General features: G+C 38.6%; 1 protein-coding gene across 6 annotated transcripts in view; it reads right to left on the bottom strand.

The window, feature by feature from the left end:
- PPP2R5E (protein phosphatase 2 regulatory subunit B'epsilon) overlaps positions 1-19,561 on the bottom strand; it is a 182,831-nt gene that overhangs the window by 39,051 nt on the left and 124,219 nt on the right. For all 6 annotated transcript variants that reach the window (XR_004431566.1, XM_033187787.1, XM_033187789.1 and 3 more), the window contains 2 exons: positions 12,616-12,717; positions 6,124-6,216 (listed from right to left, as the gene is read on the bottom strand). Coding sequence is in view for 5 of the 6 variants with exons in the window: in XM_033187787.1 (XP_033043678.1) it covers positions 6,124-6,216; positions 12,616-12,717 (195 nt within the window). In the remaining variant the exon portion in view is untranslated. The remainder of the gene's footprint in view (positions 1-6,123; positions 6,217-12,615; positions 12,718-19,561) is intronic.

Below are 19,561 nucleotides of genomic sequence, written 5' to 3'. Positions count from 1 at the left end.
GAGGCTGAGACGGGAGGATCATGAGGTCAGGAGTTTGAGAACAGCCTGGCCAACATAGTGAAACCCTGTCTCTACTAAAAATACAAAAAATTAGCCAGTCGTGGTGGTGAGTACCTGTAATCCCAGCTACTCAAGGAGGCTGAGGCGGCAGAATTGCTTGAACCCGGGAGGAGGAGGTTGCAGTGAGCTGAGACTGTACCACTGCACTCTAGCCTGGGTGACAGAGCAAGACTGTGTCTCAAAAAAACAATCAAACAAACAAACAAAAATTAACTGGGTATGGTGGTGCACGTCTGTAATCCCAGCTACTCAGGTGGCTGAGGCACAAGAATCGCTTGAACTTGGGAGGTGGAGGTTGAAGTGAGCTGAAATCGCACCTCTGCACTCCAGCCTGGACAACAGAGCAAGACTCTGTCTCAAAAATAAATAAATAAATAAAAATAAAATTATTGGAATCAAAAAAAAATACATTCTATCAATGTGGGCAGACAATATATGAGGGGGGTGTGAAAAGATGAATAAATACTTAATGAGCAACTACTACACTCCATAGGTGATAACAGTAGACATTTTTACAAGTCATCTCATTTTATCTCATAACAAGCCTACTTGCTGTGACTTGTTGTGACAGGTGACTCTTAATGTAATTTTATAGAAAAAGACACTAAGGATCAGAGTAGTCAATAATCTGCCCAAGGTTTTCAGTCACCTGTTTTAAGATTGAAGGCAGGGATCCTGTCTTTGTATCCACACTGCCAAGTGAACTAAGCAGACTTGACAACTGTCAATTTTGAGGTGTCTCCTATTTTACTTAACAGTATCTTATTTATCCTGTTATCCCATGTCATGAATGAGGCAACTCAGGCTTAGATAATGGGTATACAAACTTGCTGAAAGTCGTACTGCAAGTAGGCAGAGAAGCCAGAGTTTGTATGCAGTTTCTTCTGACCCCATAGCTCACATTCTCAGCTCCTAAAATATACTTATAATACATAGGGAAGTCAATATTCAAGCCCAAAGCTTTCTAACTTTCCACTACGTCATAGCAAAACAGCTCAATTCCTATTTTGCTTTTGTATTCACTGACAGAGGAATGAGTCAGAAGACTGACTGCAAAGAACATATTCAGCTGCTACAGAAAATAAGTTGAAATCTCATGGATACAATAAATTCTGTCTAACTGAAGAAAGAAATTTTAAGCTGAGATTACCAAGAATCTTTTTTGAGATCATTGAAAATCCACAGAAAATAGAAATCTGCCCAAAGAAAAGAAACAGGGTAAACGTTATCCTGATTTGTCAAAAGGAAAAGGATGTAGGTTTCCAAGAGAAACACCCTAGGACCAGGTGGCACCATGGGAGACTGTGGAGTTCAGAAAAATGCAAAGACAAGCAGGGGTGTGAACAAGACCTGACTACAGAGTGCAGAGGTTGGCAGGACCTGTCAATTCAAGGACAGTTAAGTCATGGTGGGAAAGAGGAGGAGGAATGAGTGAGATGGGGGTAAGGGGGTAAAATATCAGCATCAATCCTTCAAGCCCCAAAAATCCCACCCACTCCCCAGCAGAACCAAACCGGCCAGGAAGGGATCTCAGGAGAACCAGTTAAGAAATTAAGGCCCCCTCTTAGAAGGCACTGGGAACAAAGGTAAGTCATTAGCAGACTAAAGGGTCAGGAAAAGGACAGGAGGTCAACTTACAGGTTACCAACATGAATGAGCAGAGTATTCTGGAAAATGGGAGCTAACAGGCGCCCAGGGGTTATTCCCAACATGGAAGTTAATGCACTGATTAGTCAGATGATTTCAATCAAGCTCTCGGTGGTGGTGCTGATTCTGCCAAAAGCCCTGCTTGCCACTTTCACGATTCATTCAGGAACTGGGGTGAGCCCTGGTGTGAAGGTCAAATTTATAACAGATCCAGCAGATGGAAAGTAAAGAAGGCAACAATTGGAAAAATGAGGAAGGGGCTGAAAATGTAAAGTATATAAATGAACTTCACTACTGACACTTATTTCCTGTCTCTGGCAAAATTTTAGGACAGATGAACAAACCCATGGTTTGCAAGCACTTAGGGCAGGATCATCAGTAAACAGCACTAGCTCTAGACGTTCACTAATACCACATGGCAGATGAATGGCATTCCTTTTTATGATACAGTTACAAGGCCTATAGATGAGAGTAATGCTGTAAACACAAGAGTCCTGGCTTTTACCACAGCATCTAATAGTCTCTATGTTCTTCTTACAATCAAAATTAAGAAATGCAGGAAGGATAACGTACTAGTAAATTTCTTCAAGGATAAAACTCAAAAATTACTGATTATGAAGTTGTGTAATATTGGGAATCTCTAAAATAATATAGGCTCCTATCTCAGCCCTGGCTAGTTTAACAACTTTTTCTTTTTTTAAATTATTTTTATTTTTATAGTGTTGGGAGTACAAGTGCAGTCGTGTTACATGGATATATTGCATTGATATTAGTTTGGGTTTTGTTCCCTCCAAATCTCGTGTTGAAATGTGATCCCCAATGTTGGAGGCGGGGCCTAGTGAGAGGTATCTGGATCATGGAGGTGGGTCCCTCATGAATGGCTTGGTGCTGTCCTTGAAGTAATGAATGAGTTCTCACTCTATTAGTTACTGTGAGATCTAGTTGTTTAAAAAAAAAAGAAAAGAAAAGAAAAGGCCTGGCACCTCCACCCGCTCTGTCTTGCTTCTCTCTCAACATGTGACACACATGCTCCCCCTTTGCCTTCCACCGTGATTATGAGCTTCCTGAGGCTCTCGCCAGAAGCAGATGCTAGTGCCATGCTTCTTGTAGTCTGCAGAACCATGAACCAAATAAACCTCTTTTCATCATAAATTACCCAGCCACAAGAATTTCTTTACAGCAACACAAAATGGACTAATAGATGCATGCCAGTGAAGTCTGGGCTTTTAGTGTACCCATACGCAATAGTGTACACTGTACCCAATGGGTAGTGTTTTATCGTAGTTAAACAACTTTAATCAATGACTTAGATGAGGCCAATAGCATATTTAGGTCACAGATGTCATAAAGATGGAAGACACAGTAAATACGGTAGAGATGAATAAGGGATAAATGATTCCACAGGAACATATGCCAAGTACTACACTTAGATAAAAAAGCAAACTGTGTAACAACCAACAATAAGTAAGCCAGGCATGGTGGTGCACATCTGTAGTTTCAGCTACTTGGAAGACTGAGGTGGATCACTTGAGCCCAACCTGGGCAACAGAGCAAGACCCTGTTTGTTTAAAAACGAGAAAAGAAGAGAAACATGCAGCAATATGCAGAAAGCTCAATTAGAAGCCAGCTATAGCCAGAAGCTTAACATAAGTTGGCAATGTCATGCTACAGCAAGAAATGCTCATGAGACTTTTCCTTTAAGAAACCTAGAGTCATGACAAGGGAATGAAAAGGCCAACTTGAAGCCACACTGGGCTGACCAGGCTCAGGGCATTCTGTTCGGATATAGATGTCATATTAGGGGACAAATGGACACATCCAGGATACTGAAGGCTTCAAAACTAACCAATGAGAAAAGGTTGACAGAACCAAGAACTTGGTCTGGAGGAGAAAGTGCATACTGACAGCTAGTAGGCTAGATCCAGAAGGCAAATGGGCTAGTTCATTCTGCACAGGATTTTAGTAATACCAGAAAACTTAACAGAAGAATCTGGATTTCTATTTATCTTGGGGGTTGGCAAGGAGAAAAATCTGGGGATAACTGAATGAAGAGGGGTAGCCAAAGCCCCATTTAACAGGAACCAGTCTACATCCTATTGTCTGACCCCTGGCTTTCAGACTTACTATGAGTGAGGCTATGAGCATTTGAATTGCAACCACTGATGCAGAGAAAAAGAGTCAAAGGGTGAACACAAAAGCTGTGTTCTAAGACCTGAAAGGTTATGTCTGGGCTAGAGACATACTAAGATATTATTCTGGGGAGAAAAAGGACAAAGGGTACAAGGGCATAGACAGGTTCAACATAAAAAAGAACTTCCTAACAAAAATGGAACAAGCTGCCTGTGTATATGGCTTTTCTTCACTGAAAAAGGGTCTCAAAGGAGACTAATTCACTAAAGAACTAGAATACATAACCCAAAAAACGTCCTTTCCAAATCCGGGTTTCTCTGATGTTTTCGTATTGTAAGTTTCATTATCTTCAGTACCGTCTACCATGGACAGCACACTGGGCTGAGCCCTGGATGTTTTTTGTGTGAGAAAAGCACTGGCTTCATAGCAAGACCATAGGATTTACTGATTCCATGTCAACTAAATACAGGCTCTAATAGAGAATTACTATCTGATCTTCTCAGGCACATTAATTCACAAAAAATAGGCCCTATTATTTCATTAGTGTTCAGATGTGAAGGCTACTTCTCCCTCGAAGTCACTCCAAGTTACAGTGAGGGAGTCACAAGGAGGCATCATGGCACAACGGACAGAAAACCAGAATACGAAATGTGCTTGAGCAAACTTGATACTCTTTCTACACCTCAGTTTATGCATCTATAAAATGGGGCAGGGGGCAAGGGAGGGCATAAAAATTTAGCCATGTCTACTTTACAAGATTGTTGTACAAATCAAATAAAGCAGGCAAAGGTGTTCTGACAATTAGCGCTATATACATGCAAGGCTTTCCAATACAAAATGTAGATCTACTATGTATCACTTACATTTTTTTGAAATAAATTATGCTTCCTTGGCATAGCAATCCATACCAATTTCCCTATTTACCCCATGATCCACATATCCATCTATTTATCTACCTCTCCATTTCTAGTTCAGACTTCACTTTTCCAAACCCTCTCATGTTAAAGTGTGAGCCAGGATTCAACAGTGCGGTACCAAAGTACTCTAAATGTGAAGTAAAGATCAAGGATCAGTCCCATGTACCTAGGGGAATAGGGTGTACAGGTACTAATGAGCCCTACAGGCAAGGCACCAAAGCGCCTTTCAGCTCTGAGCTGACACTTGAACTTTGGGTTTCATTCCACTCAGCCTTACTTAGGATGTGGAGAGGCCTCCACGCCCCTCAGCTCTCTGGAAGCTTGCCTGCCCCTGTTGGATTGAACCCTATGAAACTGCTGTTTTGAGTGTTAAAAACAGTCAAAAAATTGGGTATGGTTCAACCTACATATCCCAAATTCCAAATGTACTAATTTAATTAAGGAGGGAAATGAGATCACAAAGGTTATCAGCCCCCTCCCAGTAAGGCACAGGAGATCAATTTCCTGCCAAATAATGTTTTACTTTTTATTTTATTTTTAGAGACAGGGTCTTGCTCTGTTGCCTAGGCTAGATCAAATTAATGTTTTAAAGTTGAAATTCTTCTTACTGGCTTACTAGGAGATAAACATTTATTCTTTCCTACATTAGATGCCCCATATGCCACTCAGAAAAGAGCTACACCAGTTTGGCTCAAGCATCCATTTTTAGAGATGAATATATCAACAACAGGAGCAAGGAAGTGTTATCTAAAACTTCAGTGCCATGAAAGCACCCAAGTCCCAGGTAAAAAGGAAAATCCACGGTTATAACATGTACAACGAGGAGTCAGGAAAAAGTGTTCCCAGAGATGTTCCAAATGGAGGAATGAGAGTTAATCCCTTTAGGGAAATTTTAGAATGTTAAGCTGTGCTATTTTCTAGCAGTGAAATCTCATCAGTACCCTGACTTTGATTATTTATTACAGGTTACTCATGCTTTGAAGTCTGAGCTTGCCTACTCAGTTTTAACAGATCTACACCACAGTTCTTTAAGAATCCTTATGCAAATATAAAAGTTTAAGCTATCTAAAAATTCACACAAACCAAGGTTATATAAATGAAATTCCTTTATAATTAAATTTTAAGAGAAAACTGTAGGGATTTAGGCATTAGCATTCCTGTCTATTTGAAATGTAATTGATTTCTACCACAAATAAACTTAAATGTACCTATTACTTTTAATAGGCAGTAATGGAAATTAACTTCTGTTTATATATATTTTTGTGGTTCACATAACTGTCATTGCAAATTTTTTTAACAGACATGAATAGAAAATGAGATAAAGTGTTAACTGTAAGACAAATACACACATCCACAATAATTTGCTTACCTGTAATACAAATTTCTGATCTATATATTTTTTGGCAATGCTGGGTTGGAATTCTTGGCTTTCCAAAAATCGTATGAAAAATTCATATACAAGCTGCAACAAACAGATTATAGTTAATTTCAAATTATGATTCACTGGGAATAGTACTACAAACCACCAAAAGCCTATAACACTAAAAGTGACAGGGCTTAGAAAATTGATTTTAAAATCAATCAACAAACCACGCCAGCCTGTCTTGTGGCTCACAGTTGCTGTTATGCTTTCAACTTTTAAAACTTAAAATTAGAAAATACAACCAACCAAAGAAAAATTTCCCATAATCTTACCATTCAGAGACAACCACTGTTAACATTTCAATGTATGTATCTCCTTCTACAACATACTAATGTACTATAAATATATTCTTACAGTTTTGCAAACTACTTGTACCATTTATACAATATATTATGTATATACTTCATTTAACATACCATATATACTTTCACAGTTTTACAGACTACTTTTACCATTTAAACAATGTATTATGAACAATTTACATCAATAATATCTAAACTATCATTCTTAGTAGCTGTAAGTAGTCCATTATAATTTATAATGAATAATTCCATTATTCATAATTTATTTAACCAATCTCCCAGGCTTAGACATTTAAGTAGTTTCTCAATTATTTCTCCATCATTCTGCGTCAACGTGCATCACATAACATACGTCAGCGTGTACTTGTTCAATTATGTCATGAGGAAATGTTTCTAAACGTGGAATTGCTAGATCACAAGATATCCAAACATTCAGAATTTTTGATACTCACTAACAAATTTCTTTTCAGAAAGTTTACGGCAATTTCTACTCATCCCATAAGATGGTGTGGCACAATATAGCCATCTGCAAAAAGTCAGCCTCAAATAATTGATGAACAGTGGGGAATCACTGCCTATTCTCTTTGCATAATAAGTCTATGTTAAAGGCTACATTAGATCCTGATGAGGTATGCAACAGTATATCAAAACCAGAACCTTTAACTGGTGCAACTCCCTGCGCCTGTAGTCTCTGCTACTCAGAAGGCTGAGGAGGCAGGACTGGTTCAGCCCAGGAGTTTCAGTCAAGCCTGGGCAAGAGAACAATACTCTGTTTCTTTAAAATATATATGTATATAATCCAGGACTTTTTAAGAACTTTAAATATATATAATCCTGAATGCCTCTTTCCCTTACTGTGTAACCCTGAGCAAATTAATTTCTCTGAAACTTTGTCTCTTAAATGTTATAATGGAGATGGACAGTCTCTAAGTTTAAATGTAATACACATATAAAGCCCTCTGCACAATGACTAACATGTATCATCATCACTATTCCTAAAATAACATTTGCTAACTTTTTGGTCTCACTCCTTTGCACTTAAAAATTAACGAGGATCCCAAAGCTTTTGTTTATACGAGATATATATCATATATATGATATATATATCAAATTAGAAATAAAAAGTGAAAAAAGTTTTTAAATTTTACTGTTTCACTTAAAAACAAGGTGTATTATATGTTAACATAATTATGTTCCTGAAAAAAAAGGGAAAAAAAACCTTTACTTTCCAAAAGAATTGAGAAGAAAGTCATTGTTCTATAGTTTTATAAATCTCTTTAATATGTGGCTTAATGTAAGACAGATTTTCATCTGCTTCTATATCCAATCTGTTGTGATATGTCATTTTGGTTTAAGCATATAAAGAAAATCGAGCCTGATGGAGATCTAGTAGTTAAAAAAAGGGAGCATATTTTACTAGTTTCTTTTTCTCCCACATAATTGTGGATATTCTTCTTTGATGCTACACTAAATTCAACAAATTGTCATTTCTTAAAGATTAGTTGCAACATATAATCTGAAATGATATCAATGAACTTTTCATACTTTGTTACACTAAAATCCAATCATCTGTCTCACACTTTGAATGGATCTTAATCCATGCATGGTTTCCTAACATCATTTGCCAACTGGAAAATATTGGTTCACCGAGCTATGCAGCTCTTTCAAATGTTGACACATTTTATTATACAGTATTTAAAAATATCACATTCTTTATTATCTCAATTTTATTTTTAAAAAGTCTTTAAGCTTTTGGAAGCTGCAAGCTCAAGGTGACAGGTGCAAGACAGATATAAGTTTTCTAAAATTCTAATTCTAAATTCTGCGTTAATACTCTAATTGTGCCAGTGGTAACAAATATTGTCAAATGGTTTCCTTGTTTGTTTCAGAGAAATATCTGTCAGATACCCAAGTCTGAATAATCATAGTCTGTTAGTCATTCCTTCAAGTAAAAATGATGTTTCATGAGGAGAAAAGAAAAAAAGGCTAGTTTAGGTTACAGCTCAAAAACAATTACACAAATGCTTTTCCATAAGATAACCATTATATTTCAGTATGCAGTGGATGTTACTATGCATACTTCCCATTGTGTCATGTATAATATTTTTAAATGTGTGCTTGAGCGTCAAAATTTTTAAAAATTATTAATTTTCGCTGTTTCTTCAAAGATGTTCTCAAGTGAAATCGGCTTTTTTACACTTTTAATTACAAGTACATGGCAGTGAAGAATATTTGAACAGTTTGACACAAGTAACCTTGATTCTCGTTAAGGTAGCAGCAATTTTAACCACCATCACTTGTGCAATGAATAGTACAAACGTCAGCACAGTGAAAGGACATATCATATATACAGCACTGTTATAAAGGTAGTTTTGACCTTGTGGGACACTGAAAATCAGGTCTCAGAACCACTCTAAAGGTCCAGACACCACTGATTTAAACGTTTCTTGTCACGTCAGACTCTAACTTAAGACTTAAATAAGTCTTAAGTTAAGTAAAATTAGCATTTTACTTCCTTATAAAAACTGTTTTTCTCCTTGGAACTCTCTGAATTCAGAAAAATTTCTTTCCTAATGATCCAGACGTTGCCAAGTTTCACACGTTATTTTGCTAGTCAAAATAATGCCCAAGTCCTAAGACCTCAGAGAATTGTTCCTTTTCTAATACGCTCATCTGTCAACTCTCAGTTTTACAAATAGAATGTCAGCCTTATTCAAATAACCCCATCAAGTGGGTTTTAGCCCTCTTTTGGTTGTCACAAAGGGGAGATTCTCATCTTCTAAGCTGACCTGTGGACTGGCAAGGCTTTCCAGCAAGACTGGCAAAGTGCTCTCTCATCTCTGTTCTCTTGAAAGCAGTTATGGTCTAAAATGGTTTGGTGGAAACACTTCAGACATATTTATTAATAAGCATAAGTGTTCTCTGCATTTCAAAGAAAGATTTTACGTCAAAATCAAAAATCTCCCTTAAGTTTCTAAAGAGAAAGACTGGGGGCTGGGGAGGACAAATTACTTTTCAAGTTTACATAAGTGAATTCTCCAAGGAACTTTAGTAAAAGGCTAGCATTCCTGTTTGTCAGTCTCAAGTGGAAAACATTAAAAACAAACCCTTAATTGTAAATGAAACTCCTATAAAATTGTATTCTACTGAAGACACACCTAATTTCAGAAAATACATAAACAAGATACTAATTCAGATAACTGAAAGGTTGAATCACATACACAGAGTAGACTCCTTTGACATATTTGAACTAAAAATTATTCTTTTGTCTATTTTTAAAGATCCCAAAAGATCCACAATTTGTTATAATCAGTAATTTTTTTACTTTTTTTTTTTTTTCTTTTTGGTGACATGGTCTCGCTCTGTTGCCCAGGCTGGAGTGCAGTGGTGCAATCTTGGCTCGCTGCAGCCTCCGCCTCCCAGGTTCAAGCAATTCTCGTGCCTCAGCCTCCCAAGTAGCTGGGATTAGAGGCGTGTGCTGCCATGCCTGTCTAATTTTTGTATTTTTCATACAGACGGGGTTTCGTATGTTGGCCAGGCGGCTCTCAAACTCCTGGCCTCAAGTGATCTGCCCGCCTTGGCCTCCCAAAGTGTTAGGATTACAGGCATGGGCCACTACATCGGGCCAATCGGTAATTTGTATAGGCCACAGATTTAAATCAAAAAGGTATGCAGGAGCAGTCAATTAGCTGGGCAATGAGCACAGCCAACCATTCAACAGCCACATCTCAATGTCATTTTGCTGTTTTGACCTCCTGTCAGGTATTTATACCTTTTTCCTTGCAAAATGTGTCCCAGAAAAGGAAGCGTACTACTAATTATGAAGTTAATAAAAAGTGAAAAGGTCTAAAACTACACTGTGTTTTGGTCAGAAAAATAAGTTGGATCAACTAAAAAGTAAAATGTTAAACTTCATGATAGGTGACTATGACATGAATGACCTATCATGAAAAGAAAAAGAGATTTCTTATACATTCAATGAGTGCCCTCATTAGTGCTAAAACCACCTAACACTGAAAATGGGAAGGTGACTACTTTGTGCTATAGGAATATACAAAGGAAACGCAGGACTCTTGAGACCAAGTCAGGAGCCTTGTTCCAAAAGCAACAGATGGTGAAGGCAACAATGTGCCTAGTTACCTAACCTTTACTATGAATGAAGGTTGATTTACAAATTTTAAAAGTTTCCTTCACCTGATCCAGCATTAGTGGGTCATATTTCCCCTTGAGCTAAAGAAAGGACCAAAGGATAATAACCTTGAACAGGATGTCAACACAGATGAAACCAGCCCATTTATAATACCGTTTCTGCCTTTAGATCCAAAAGGGCACCGGTCTCATTACCATTCTTCATTGTTTCTTTGGTTTTAGGGTTTCAGATAAACTAATGGTTAATATTCCTGCAGTAATGACAGTGTAAGCTAGAGTGGTTTTTTTGTGGTAGAACTTACGAGTTTCAGAAATTGATTTGGTCCTGTATTTTACGGAGTCATTAAGTATGGGAAGGATTAACTGTAATATTGAGTAAAACTTTATTGTACTTTAGGGGAAATTTATGTCTATGGTTATCATGATTTAGAATAGTCAAAAAGCTCTTGCAAATGGCAAGAGTGGTCCACAGGGTCTTCTCTGGAATACAGAGAAGACCATACACTACGGCTTTGAAGACATCTCTTTCTGTGTCTTTTCCACCATAAGATGTGAGACAACTGAGGAGACCATCTTTTTGTTGTTGTTAAGTTTCTTCCAGACTAAACTGTAATTCAATGAACTGGCACCAAACATTAAGAATAAGACATAACAATTCACCCATTCAAAAAAGTAATTCTTTTTTGGATTGTGTCACAATCTGGGATATACCTATGAAAAGCACAAATAGTTTTACAAGTTTCTTAGATTGCAGATAGTATGTCTGGGACCTTAAAAAAAAAATTAAACATCTAAGATAGGAAATCAACTACAGTGTTTTAACTAATTTACCCAATCTTAGCAATGGAGGTAGGAATACATATGCATAACATGCCTGAGTAAGAGCTGAGAAAACAGAGCCCCCAAAAGTTTTCTACGTAACAAAGGGAAATCGCACACGTGTGTACCTGCAGAAACTTTGAGTTGTCAAAGCAGGACAGACAGACTTGCAAATTTACGTCAGAAATTCTGAAGTAGGGGGAAAAAACTCTTAGAATATCTCTAGGCTTTCTCTCTCTGCTGCACAATTTGTTTGCTCTTCAAAAAGTCAACTTGAACCATGAATACATGTCTATGAAAATGCAGCAGCTTCTGCCTAGGGGTGAAGATGTACAAGGTATTATTCATTTTCTTCCACCCCTTCCCCTTTGCTATTTGTCAAGCAACCTGAGGATATTCTGACTCAATGGAAGGGTGACTTTGGGGTTCAACATGTACAAATTTCCTTGCTCGATTCTTTTGAGAAATTTTGGCCTTGAGAGAAGGCAGCACAAGGGAGGAAGGAGCTGGAAAATTACCAGTATGTATTATACAAGTTAATACAATATAGACGGCTCTAGTGCTGGAAACAGAGATGCAGTGATGCCCCTGATCCATCCTGGAACATGAGTATGATTGGAAAACATGGCCTTCTCAGTGCAAGAGAACAGAATTGGCCTTCACCCAAGCTTTCTCTCAGCTGTTACTCTTCCTTACAATACTGTGAACGAAATAGCTATTAGTTTGGTTTTGTCCTTCTAACTAAAGAAACACATTTGTAGTTAACGTGAAGACAGGCATACAAAGTTCCCAGGGTACATACTGCTAAAAATGAGATATATATTCTGTGAGCTAATCACATCCAACTAATAGTAATGTGAAAATAATTCTGTGCTTTGTTTGAGGCTCTAGAGGGCAGGATCATAAAGAAGCTCTAACAGAGGAACAAGAACTGCTGGCTGTACCTGCAACATGGGGTGGGGGGACACTAAAGCATCACACTGACACTATTTTATTCTTTTGGCATCCTAATTATCAAGAGTAAGAAACATAAAAAGCATTCTCTAACTTTCCATTAATGTACTCTAATTTGATTTCTTGGTGGATAAAGGCCTTCAAGGAATTCCCATGCTAATCAGCTAATGAGTTAATGGAGTTTTCTTTTAGAACGAATGGTATTTCAAAGTACCTGTAAGTGTGGCCACGATGCCTCAAGGGTAGGTTCATCTTCTTCTGGATCAAATTCATTGCTGTCACTAGGAGGGAGAGTTCTGAATATATTGCAAGATACCTAAAAATAAACAAGCAACAGAGTTAATGGGAAGCACCTTCTGCGTAGTTTTACACAAGGTCCTTGGAGCCAAGCTGAGGGGAACCCAGATAACAGTGCACAAGGAACATCACCAAACTAGAATAAGGACCTCTTTCTACAGGCTCTAGGTGGGGACCACCTCCAGGCAAGCTCGAAAGTAGCAACGCAGCACCATCCTACTCTCTTGAACACTATTCAGTGTCCTTATTTAACCCTTTCCACCCTAGGTTGCCATGATTTTATACCTACCATCAAAGCCTGCTCTTGGTTACTTACCAGTCAAGCATGTTTCTGATTAACCAATTGACACTAAGAAATAAATAACTGCTAATGGGCTTCATGTGCTTCCCTTATCAGGTATATTCACTATTTGCAAACTTATGATTGAAATAATGGTGAAATTTCAGGCTTTTCTAATAACCTTAAAAACATTCCTGGCCGGGCGCGGTGGCTCAAGCCTGTAATCCCAGCACTTTGGGAGGCCGAGACGGGCGGATCACGAGGTCAGGAGATCGAGACCATCCTGGCTAACACAGTGAAACCCTGTCTCTACTAAAATACAAAAACTAGCCGGGCGAGGTGGCGGGCGCCTGTAGTCCCAGCTACTCGGGAGGCTGAGGCAGGAGAATGGCGTAAACCCGGGAGGCGGAGCTTGCAGTGAGCTGAGATCCGGCCACTGCACTCCAGTCCGGGCGACAGAGCGAGACTCCGCCTCAAAAAAAAAAAAAAAAAAAAAAAAAAAAAAAAAAAAACATTCCTTATCTGTCCTCAACAAGTTGGTTTACAAAATAGTAATGATACCCAGAGCAAAATTATATCTTTGATATAAACCTCTATAAACTAGGTATTCCTTAAGCATAGGCAAGATCCAAATTAAACAATGGTTGTTCAAAATATAGCCATGAGTTGGTAACTGTCAAAACTGGGTGATAAAGAGATGAGGATTCATTATACTATCTATTATTTCTGTATACGTTACAACATTTCCTTTTTTTTTGAGATGGAGTCTCGCTCTGTCACCGACACTGGAGTGCAGTGACGCAATCTTGGCTCACTGCAACCTCCCGCCTCCCAGGTTCAAGTGATTCTCCTGCCTCAGCCTCCCGAGTAGCTGGGATTACAGGCGCCCGCCACCGTACCCGGTTAATTTTTGTATTTTTAAGTAGAGACAAGGTTTCACCATGTTAGTCAGGCTAGTCTCGAACTCCTGACCTCAAGTGACCCACCCACTTCAGCCCCAAAGTGCTGGGATTACAGGCGTGAGCCACCACACCTGGCCTATTAAAAGATTTCTATAGTAAAATGTTTATGTTTTAAACATTTTTTAAATGTTTTTGCTACTAGTCTCAGGATTCCTTTCCAGTTTCTGTTTCTTGCCCCACTTACCCACTCATCTTTCTCCTAATGACATATCCTCAGATCTGAAGAATAAGACGGGGAGGGACAGGAGAACATGTGTAAAAAGTGAGAAGGGAAAAAGAAAGCAGATATTGCATCAGAAGCCTTTGTTGGCCTTCCTATGTAATGCAGAAAATACTGAGCTAATATGCTGCTCTGAAAGAGGAAAGAAGAAGGGCTTTGGGGTACCCATATAATCTGAATGTGTACATTCCTACTAGTGCCTAGAACAGTGTGTACACATAATAGGCATTTAATAAGTATTTATGAAATAACTTATTAAATGCCTATTATGTGTACACACTGTTCTAGGCACTAGGAAAACAATAGTGAACAAAGCAGATAAAAATCCATGCCGTCATGGAACTTACTGTATTCTAGTTAAAGCCACAATTATCCCCATTTCCTAGTTATGGAAACTGAGCTCAGATGTATAAGCTATGGGAAGGAGATTCAATTTCATTTTAGTGCAATGGGAGGCCATTAGTGGATCTTAAAACAGAGAAGTGGCATGATCTGATTTCTGCCTAAAAAAAAAAAATCACTCCAACGGCTATGTATAGAATAGGCAGGAAGAGGACAAGTTAGGCTGTGAATGTGACAAGGGATGACGCTGGCTTGGCAAGGATGGTAGGGAAGACAGACAGAAATAGATTGATTCAAAAAGGTAATGCTTTGCTGCTGCGGATATATGATGTGAAAGAAAGAATTAAGGACAAGACATAGATCTGAGGCCATAAACTGAAGATGGAGATTACTGGAAAAGGGAAAAGTTTATTTCTTTGCTGTCTTGTTTTAGCGGAGAGATCTAGGGATCTAGTTAGAGATGTATTAAAGGAGCAGTATCTAGGAGGCAATTAGAAATATGAAGTTGGACCTCTGAGCTGGACAGGTCAGAACCAGAGACATATAAGACTCAGCAGCATATAGATAATACTTAAAGCCACGGGACCAATGGGATCACCTTGGAAAGGAGTAAACAAAAAGAAGAGAAATGGTCGGCGGGGAGCAGTGGCTCACGCCTGTAATCCCAGCACTTTGAGAAGCCGAGGCGGGCAAATCACGAGGTTAGGAGCTCAAGACCATCCTGGCTAACACGGTGAAATCCCGTCTCTACTAAAAATACAAAAAATTAGCCAGGTGTGGTGGCGGGTGCCTGTAGGCCCAGCTACTCGGGAGGCTGAGGCAGGAGAATGGCGTGAACCCAGGAAGCGGAGCTTGCAGTGAGCCAAGATTGGGCCACTACACTCCATCCTGGGCGACAGAACGAGGCTCCACCTCAAAAAAAAAAAAAAAAAAGAGAGACAGAGAGAGAGAAAGGGTCCTTGGGCATCCAATATTTAGAAATTCGGTAGAAGAAGAAGAGCCAAGGAGAGCAAATGAAAAGAAGCAGGTGATAATAGAAAACAACTAGAGTTTGGGGTCTCAGAAGCTAAGAGAGAATAGCGTTTTAAAGAAGAAGTCAAGAGCAGCAAATGCTGTTCAGAGGTTGACTAAGAAGAGCACAGAGCAGTATCTATTAGACTTGGCAGTCCTATGAAGTGTACACTATTATGATCCCTAATTTACCACTGAGGAAACAGAAGCATGGGTGTTGTTAAGCTCTAAGGTTACAATTCGTAACCAGCAGAGTTATAACTGGACCCAGACTGTCAGGATCCCCAGTGTTCTCTCTAGAAGAAAAGGCAGACCAACTTTCTTATTCGTTAGCTTAGAGGACAGAAAAAAATGATCATATGAGAATATGCTTTTGCTATGGCTAATGACAGCAAATACAGCTCTATTATTTTATTTTTGCCCCTTCCAGTGATTAAGAAATTATTTTTATGAAGAAATAAGTTACTTTTCAGGTAATGACTTCCCTTCAACCAGCCAGCTATAATGTAATTGACAGGACAAAGGTTCTTTAATTACTCAACTTTGAATCTTCATTAAACTATACATGTATTTCAAAAACTGAGTCTTCATCCCAACTAAGTCATTTATTATGTACTGCACTCTTTAACAAGTGTTTTTCCTCTCCTAAGACGTGAAAGTAAACCATGAAAGGGGGGGAAAAAGGGGCTTCTCTATAGTAAAAAATCTGGGTAAAGAAACAGAAACTTCTCTTCCTTTGTACTCCTGGGCATATAAACTCTCTTACAGTGTCCACCACATGCTGCAGCAACTATCTGTTTAGGTTATTTGTCTCTCCTTACTAATAACTAATCAGGAATATATAATACATTTGTCTTCCCACCATATACTAAACATTTAATAAATATTCACAAAGTAAAAGTTTGGATATATTAATAAAGTTGTGTGTTGTGGTTTTGCTTTGAACAAATTTCAAAATTTTCTAGGTGACTTGAATAAATGTAAGTTATTTCTAAAGATGTTCATCCCTGTATTGTGTTCTCATCTTCTGAATTGGTCAAAACTTCATCTCTCAGTTAACACAGCAAAAGAAGGCCACGTTGGGTAAATAATCCAAAAGGCAGGTAGTTCTAGAAGTATATACATCTCATTTAGCTACACACTGTCATTTCTTCAGATTTATCTTCCTGTCATGCTTTATTTAGTTTACTTCTAAACATTCACCAGATGAGGAATGAGGAAGCACATGTCTGCTGGGTTGGACAATTCAGAGTTGACCGGATTGGTTAAGTAGTTGTCTACCACAATGGGAAAGAATGCCAAAGCATATCAAGTGTCATGGAAATGGCCAAACCTCTGACCCAGCCTGGAATATACTAGGGACTTAATAAAAAATGTTATAAATGAGCCATTACTCCCATCCTTGAGAATTTGCCCTGAGAAACTAACCCAAGACAAGAGTGAAAAAGCTACTTAAAGCTGTCGCTTGCAACATTCTCCAAAAAATGTAAAACTGGAAATAACCTTTATGTCCAGCATCAGAGAGGTTTATCAACTCAGTGGAATACTGTGCAGCATTAAAGATGATTGGCTCTATGGGAGCACCAAAAAAAAGTTTATAAATAAAGATTTAAATGGAAAGGCAATTGAAAATTGTGTGATTATAAGGATAAGAATGGAAATGGTTAGCCGGGCGCGGTGGCTCAAGCCTGTAATCCCAGCACTTTGGGAGGCCGAGACGGGCGGATCACGAGGTCAGGCGATCGAGACCATCCTGGCTAATACGGTGAAACCCTGTCTCTACTTAAAAATACAAAAAACTAACCGGGCGACGAGGCAGGCGCCTGTAGTCCCAGCTACTCAGGGGGCTGAAGCAGGAGAATGGCATAAACCCGAGAGGCGGAGCTTGCAGTGAGCTGAGATCCAGCCACTGCACTCCAGCCTGGGTGGCAGAGCAAGACTCCGTCTCAAAAAAAAAAAAGAATGGAAATGGTTAACTATAAATAGAAATTAAAAGCTGTATTAAAGCAAGAGGACTATGGATGATAAACACAGTCCTAAATCTATAAAAAGCATACGTTAAAGACATACATTATGTGAGTTACACCTTCCACTCCAAGATGAAAATGGGTCTTGAACTTGTTTATATAAGACTATTGCTGCCAAGCGAGAGTTAAGAACCACAGCCTCCAGGAGTGCCAAAGGTTTATCAGAAAAAATATATATATATATCACAGCCTCCCACAATACCAGAGAGCTTGGCTCATGAATGAATGATTTAAGAATTACATGAATGAACCAGTTTAACTGTACAGCTGAGCTCCAAAATCATAAATTTAAAATCAGGTCATCCATGGACGGGCTTCCATTGGGGTGCGGGGGAGGAAGAGGGGAGGAGTGTCTCTAAATCTCCTGATTTATCTGGAACAGTTTGTATATTAGTCCAATTTGGGAAAAGGCCAGTTGCCTTCATCAGATTTTCAAAAGACTTCCAACATCTAAAAATGGTTAAAAACCAAGGTCCTAAATAGTAAATTTGCTTACATTAAATCTTCCTTTATCACTGGCAGTCACTTTTAATTTATAGTCTATGGTTAAATGGATTATTAAATAGGTAATGGCAGTTGCATACTTATGCAAATGTATCACAGCCATGAGTAACCACCAATATCACTCCCCACCGCACAACAGTTTTATGAAGAACCTATGTGGCTAGGTTAAAATGCATTCAAGTATTTCCAAAGTCACAAACAGTCTCTATTATATTAAAATACATGAGGTTCTAGCCCTACGCCTCCTATTTTATTCATGCAAAAGCAGACTGCCAAAAATGAACAAAAGGAAATTTTAAAGTATATTAGATAAATTTATTTTTCAAATATTGTATTTTAAACTACACTGGTGTCACTGCAAAGTAAAAAAAGATTAAGAAATAAACGCCTCTGAAGTAGTCTAATTCCTTTTCATTACAAAGATATTAAAATACACAGTGGATGTTAGGATCAAACTAAAGGCTTGAAAGGGCTGGGAGCAGGGGCTCATGTCTGGGAGGCTGAGGCAGGAGGATCACTTGAGGCCAGGTGTGTAAGACCAGCTCTAGTGATATAGCAAGACCCCCATCCCTCTATTTAAAAAAGAAAGAAAGAAAAAAAAGGAGGCTTGAAGGCACTGGCCTGGCCTCCAAAAAGTGGTGATAAGGACAAAGCGAGGCTGAAGGGATGGAAGGAAAGGATGTCAAAACCTGGACAATCCCCCTTCAAAGACAGAAAACCTCCACTAATGAGCGTTTACAATCAGATCAGGTTAGAAATATCTCATCCAGCCCCTTCATCTTAGACATAAGGAAATTGTGGTTCAAAGAGCTTGCAAGTTTTTCAAGGTAACAAATTACCGTGAAATGCAGACAGAGTTCCCAGGGAAAGTTCCCAGGGTTCCTTCTGATACACCCCTTCCACCCAACCCTGAACTGTGGATGGACCTGACTTTTTTATTTCTCTCTTTTTCCTCTGATCTTCCCTACTCCCATTTCTTTTTAACATTTTTACTACTCTCATTTTCTCATCTCTCCTTTCTCATCATCTCCTTCCAAGTTTTTTTGCCTGCCAGTGCCACTCAAAGGATGACTCAGCATGAACAAAGAACTATAACAATCTCTTCATCCCCACTGCTAGTTCAGACCTCCAGCAGCAAACATCTTGATTACCGCACTGTTTCCTTTCCGGTGTTCTCTTCCTCACATCTCTTCTTTTTGTCTCCCCCAGTTGGATTTTGAAGCACTTAAGGACTCCTTATTCATCTCGGAATGTCTGGCACCTAATATACAATCAATGAAAATAACTAGGGGTGCCAAATAGAATTCAGGACACTGGTGAAATTTGACTTTCAAATAAATGACAAATAATTTTTTAGTATAAGTTTGTCCCATGCAATATTTGGGACAGTCTTATACTAAAAAATTATTCACTATTTATCTGAAATTCAAATTTAATTAGATACCTTGTATTTTTATTTACTAAATCTGATAACCCTAAAATAACACTAATATTAAGAACCTCTAACTGCTTGCTTT

This window comes from Trachypithecus francoisi, unplaced genomic scaffold, assembly GCF_009764315.1.
Source record: "Trachypithecus francoisi isolate TF-2019V2 unplaced genomic scaffold, Tfra_2.0 Lachesis_group3, whole genome shotgun sequence".
Taxonomy (NCBI): Eukaryota; Metazoa; Chordata; class Mammalia; order Primates; family Cercopithecidae; genus Trachypithecus; species Trachypithecus francoisi.
The sequence above is the reverse complement of the archived record's forward strand: the minus strand, read 5'-3'. Positions and strand labels throughout refer to the sequence as shown.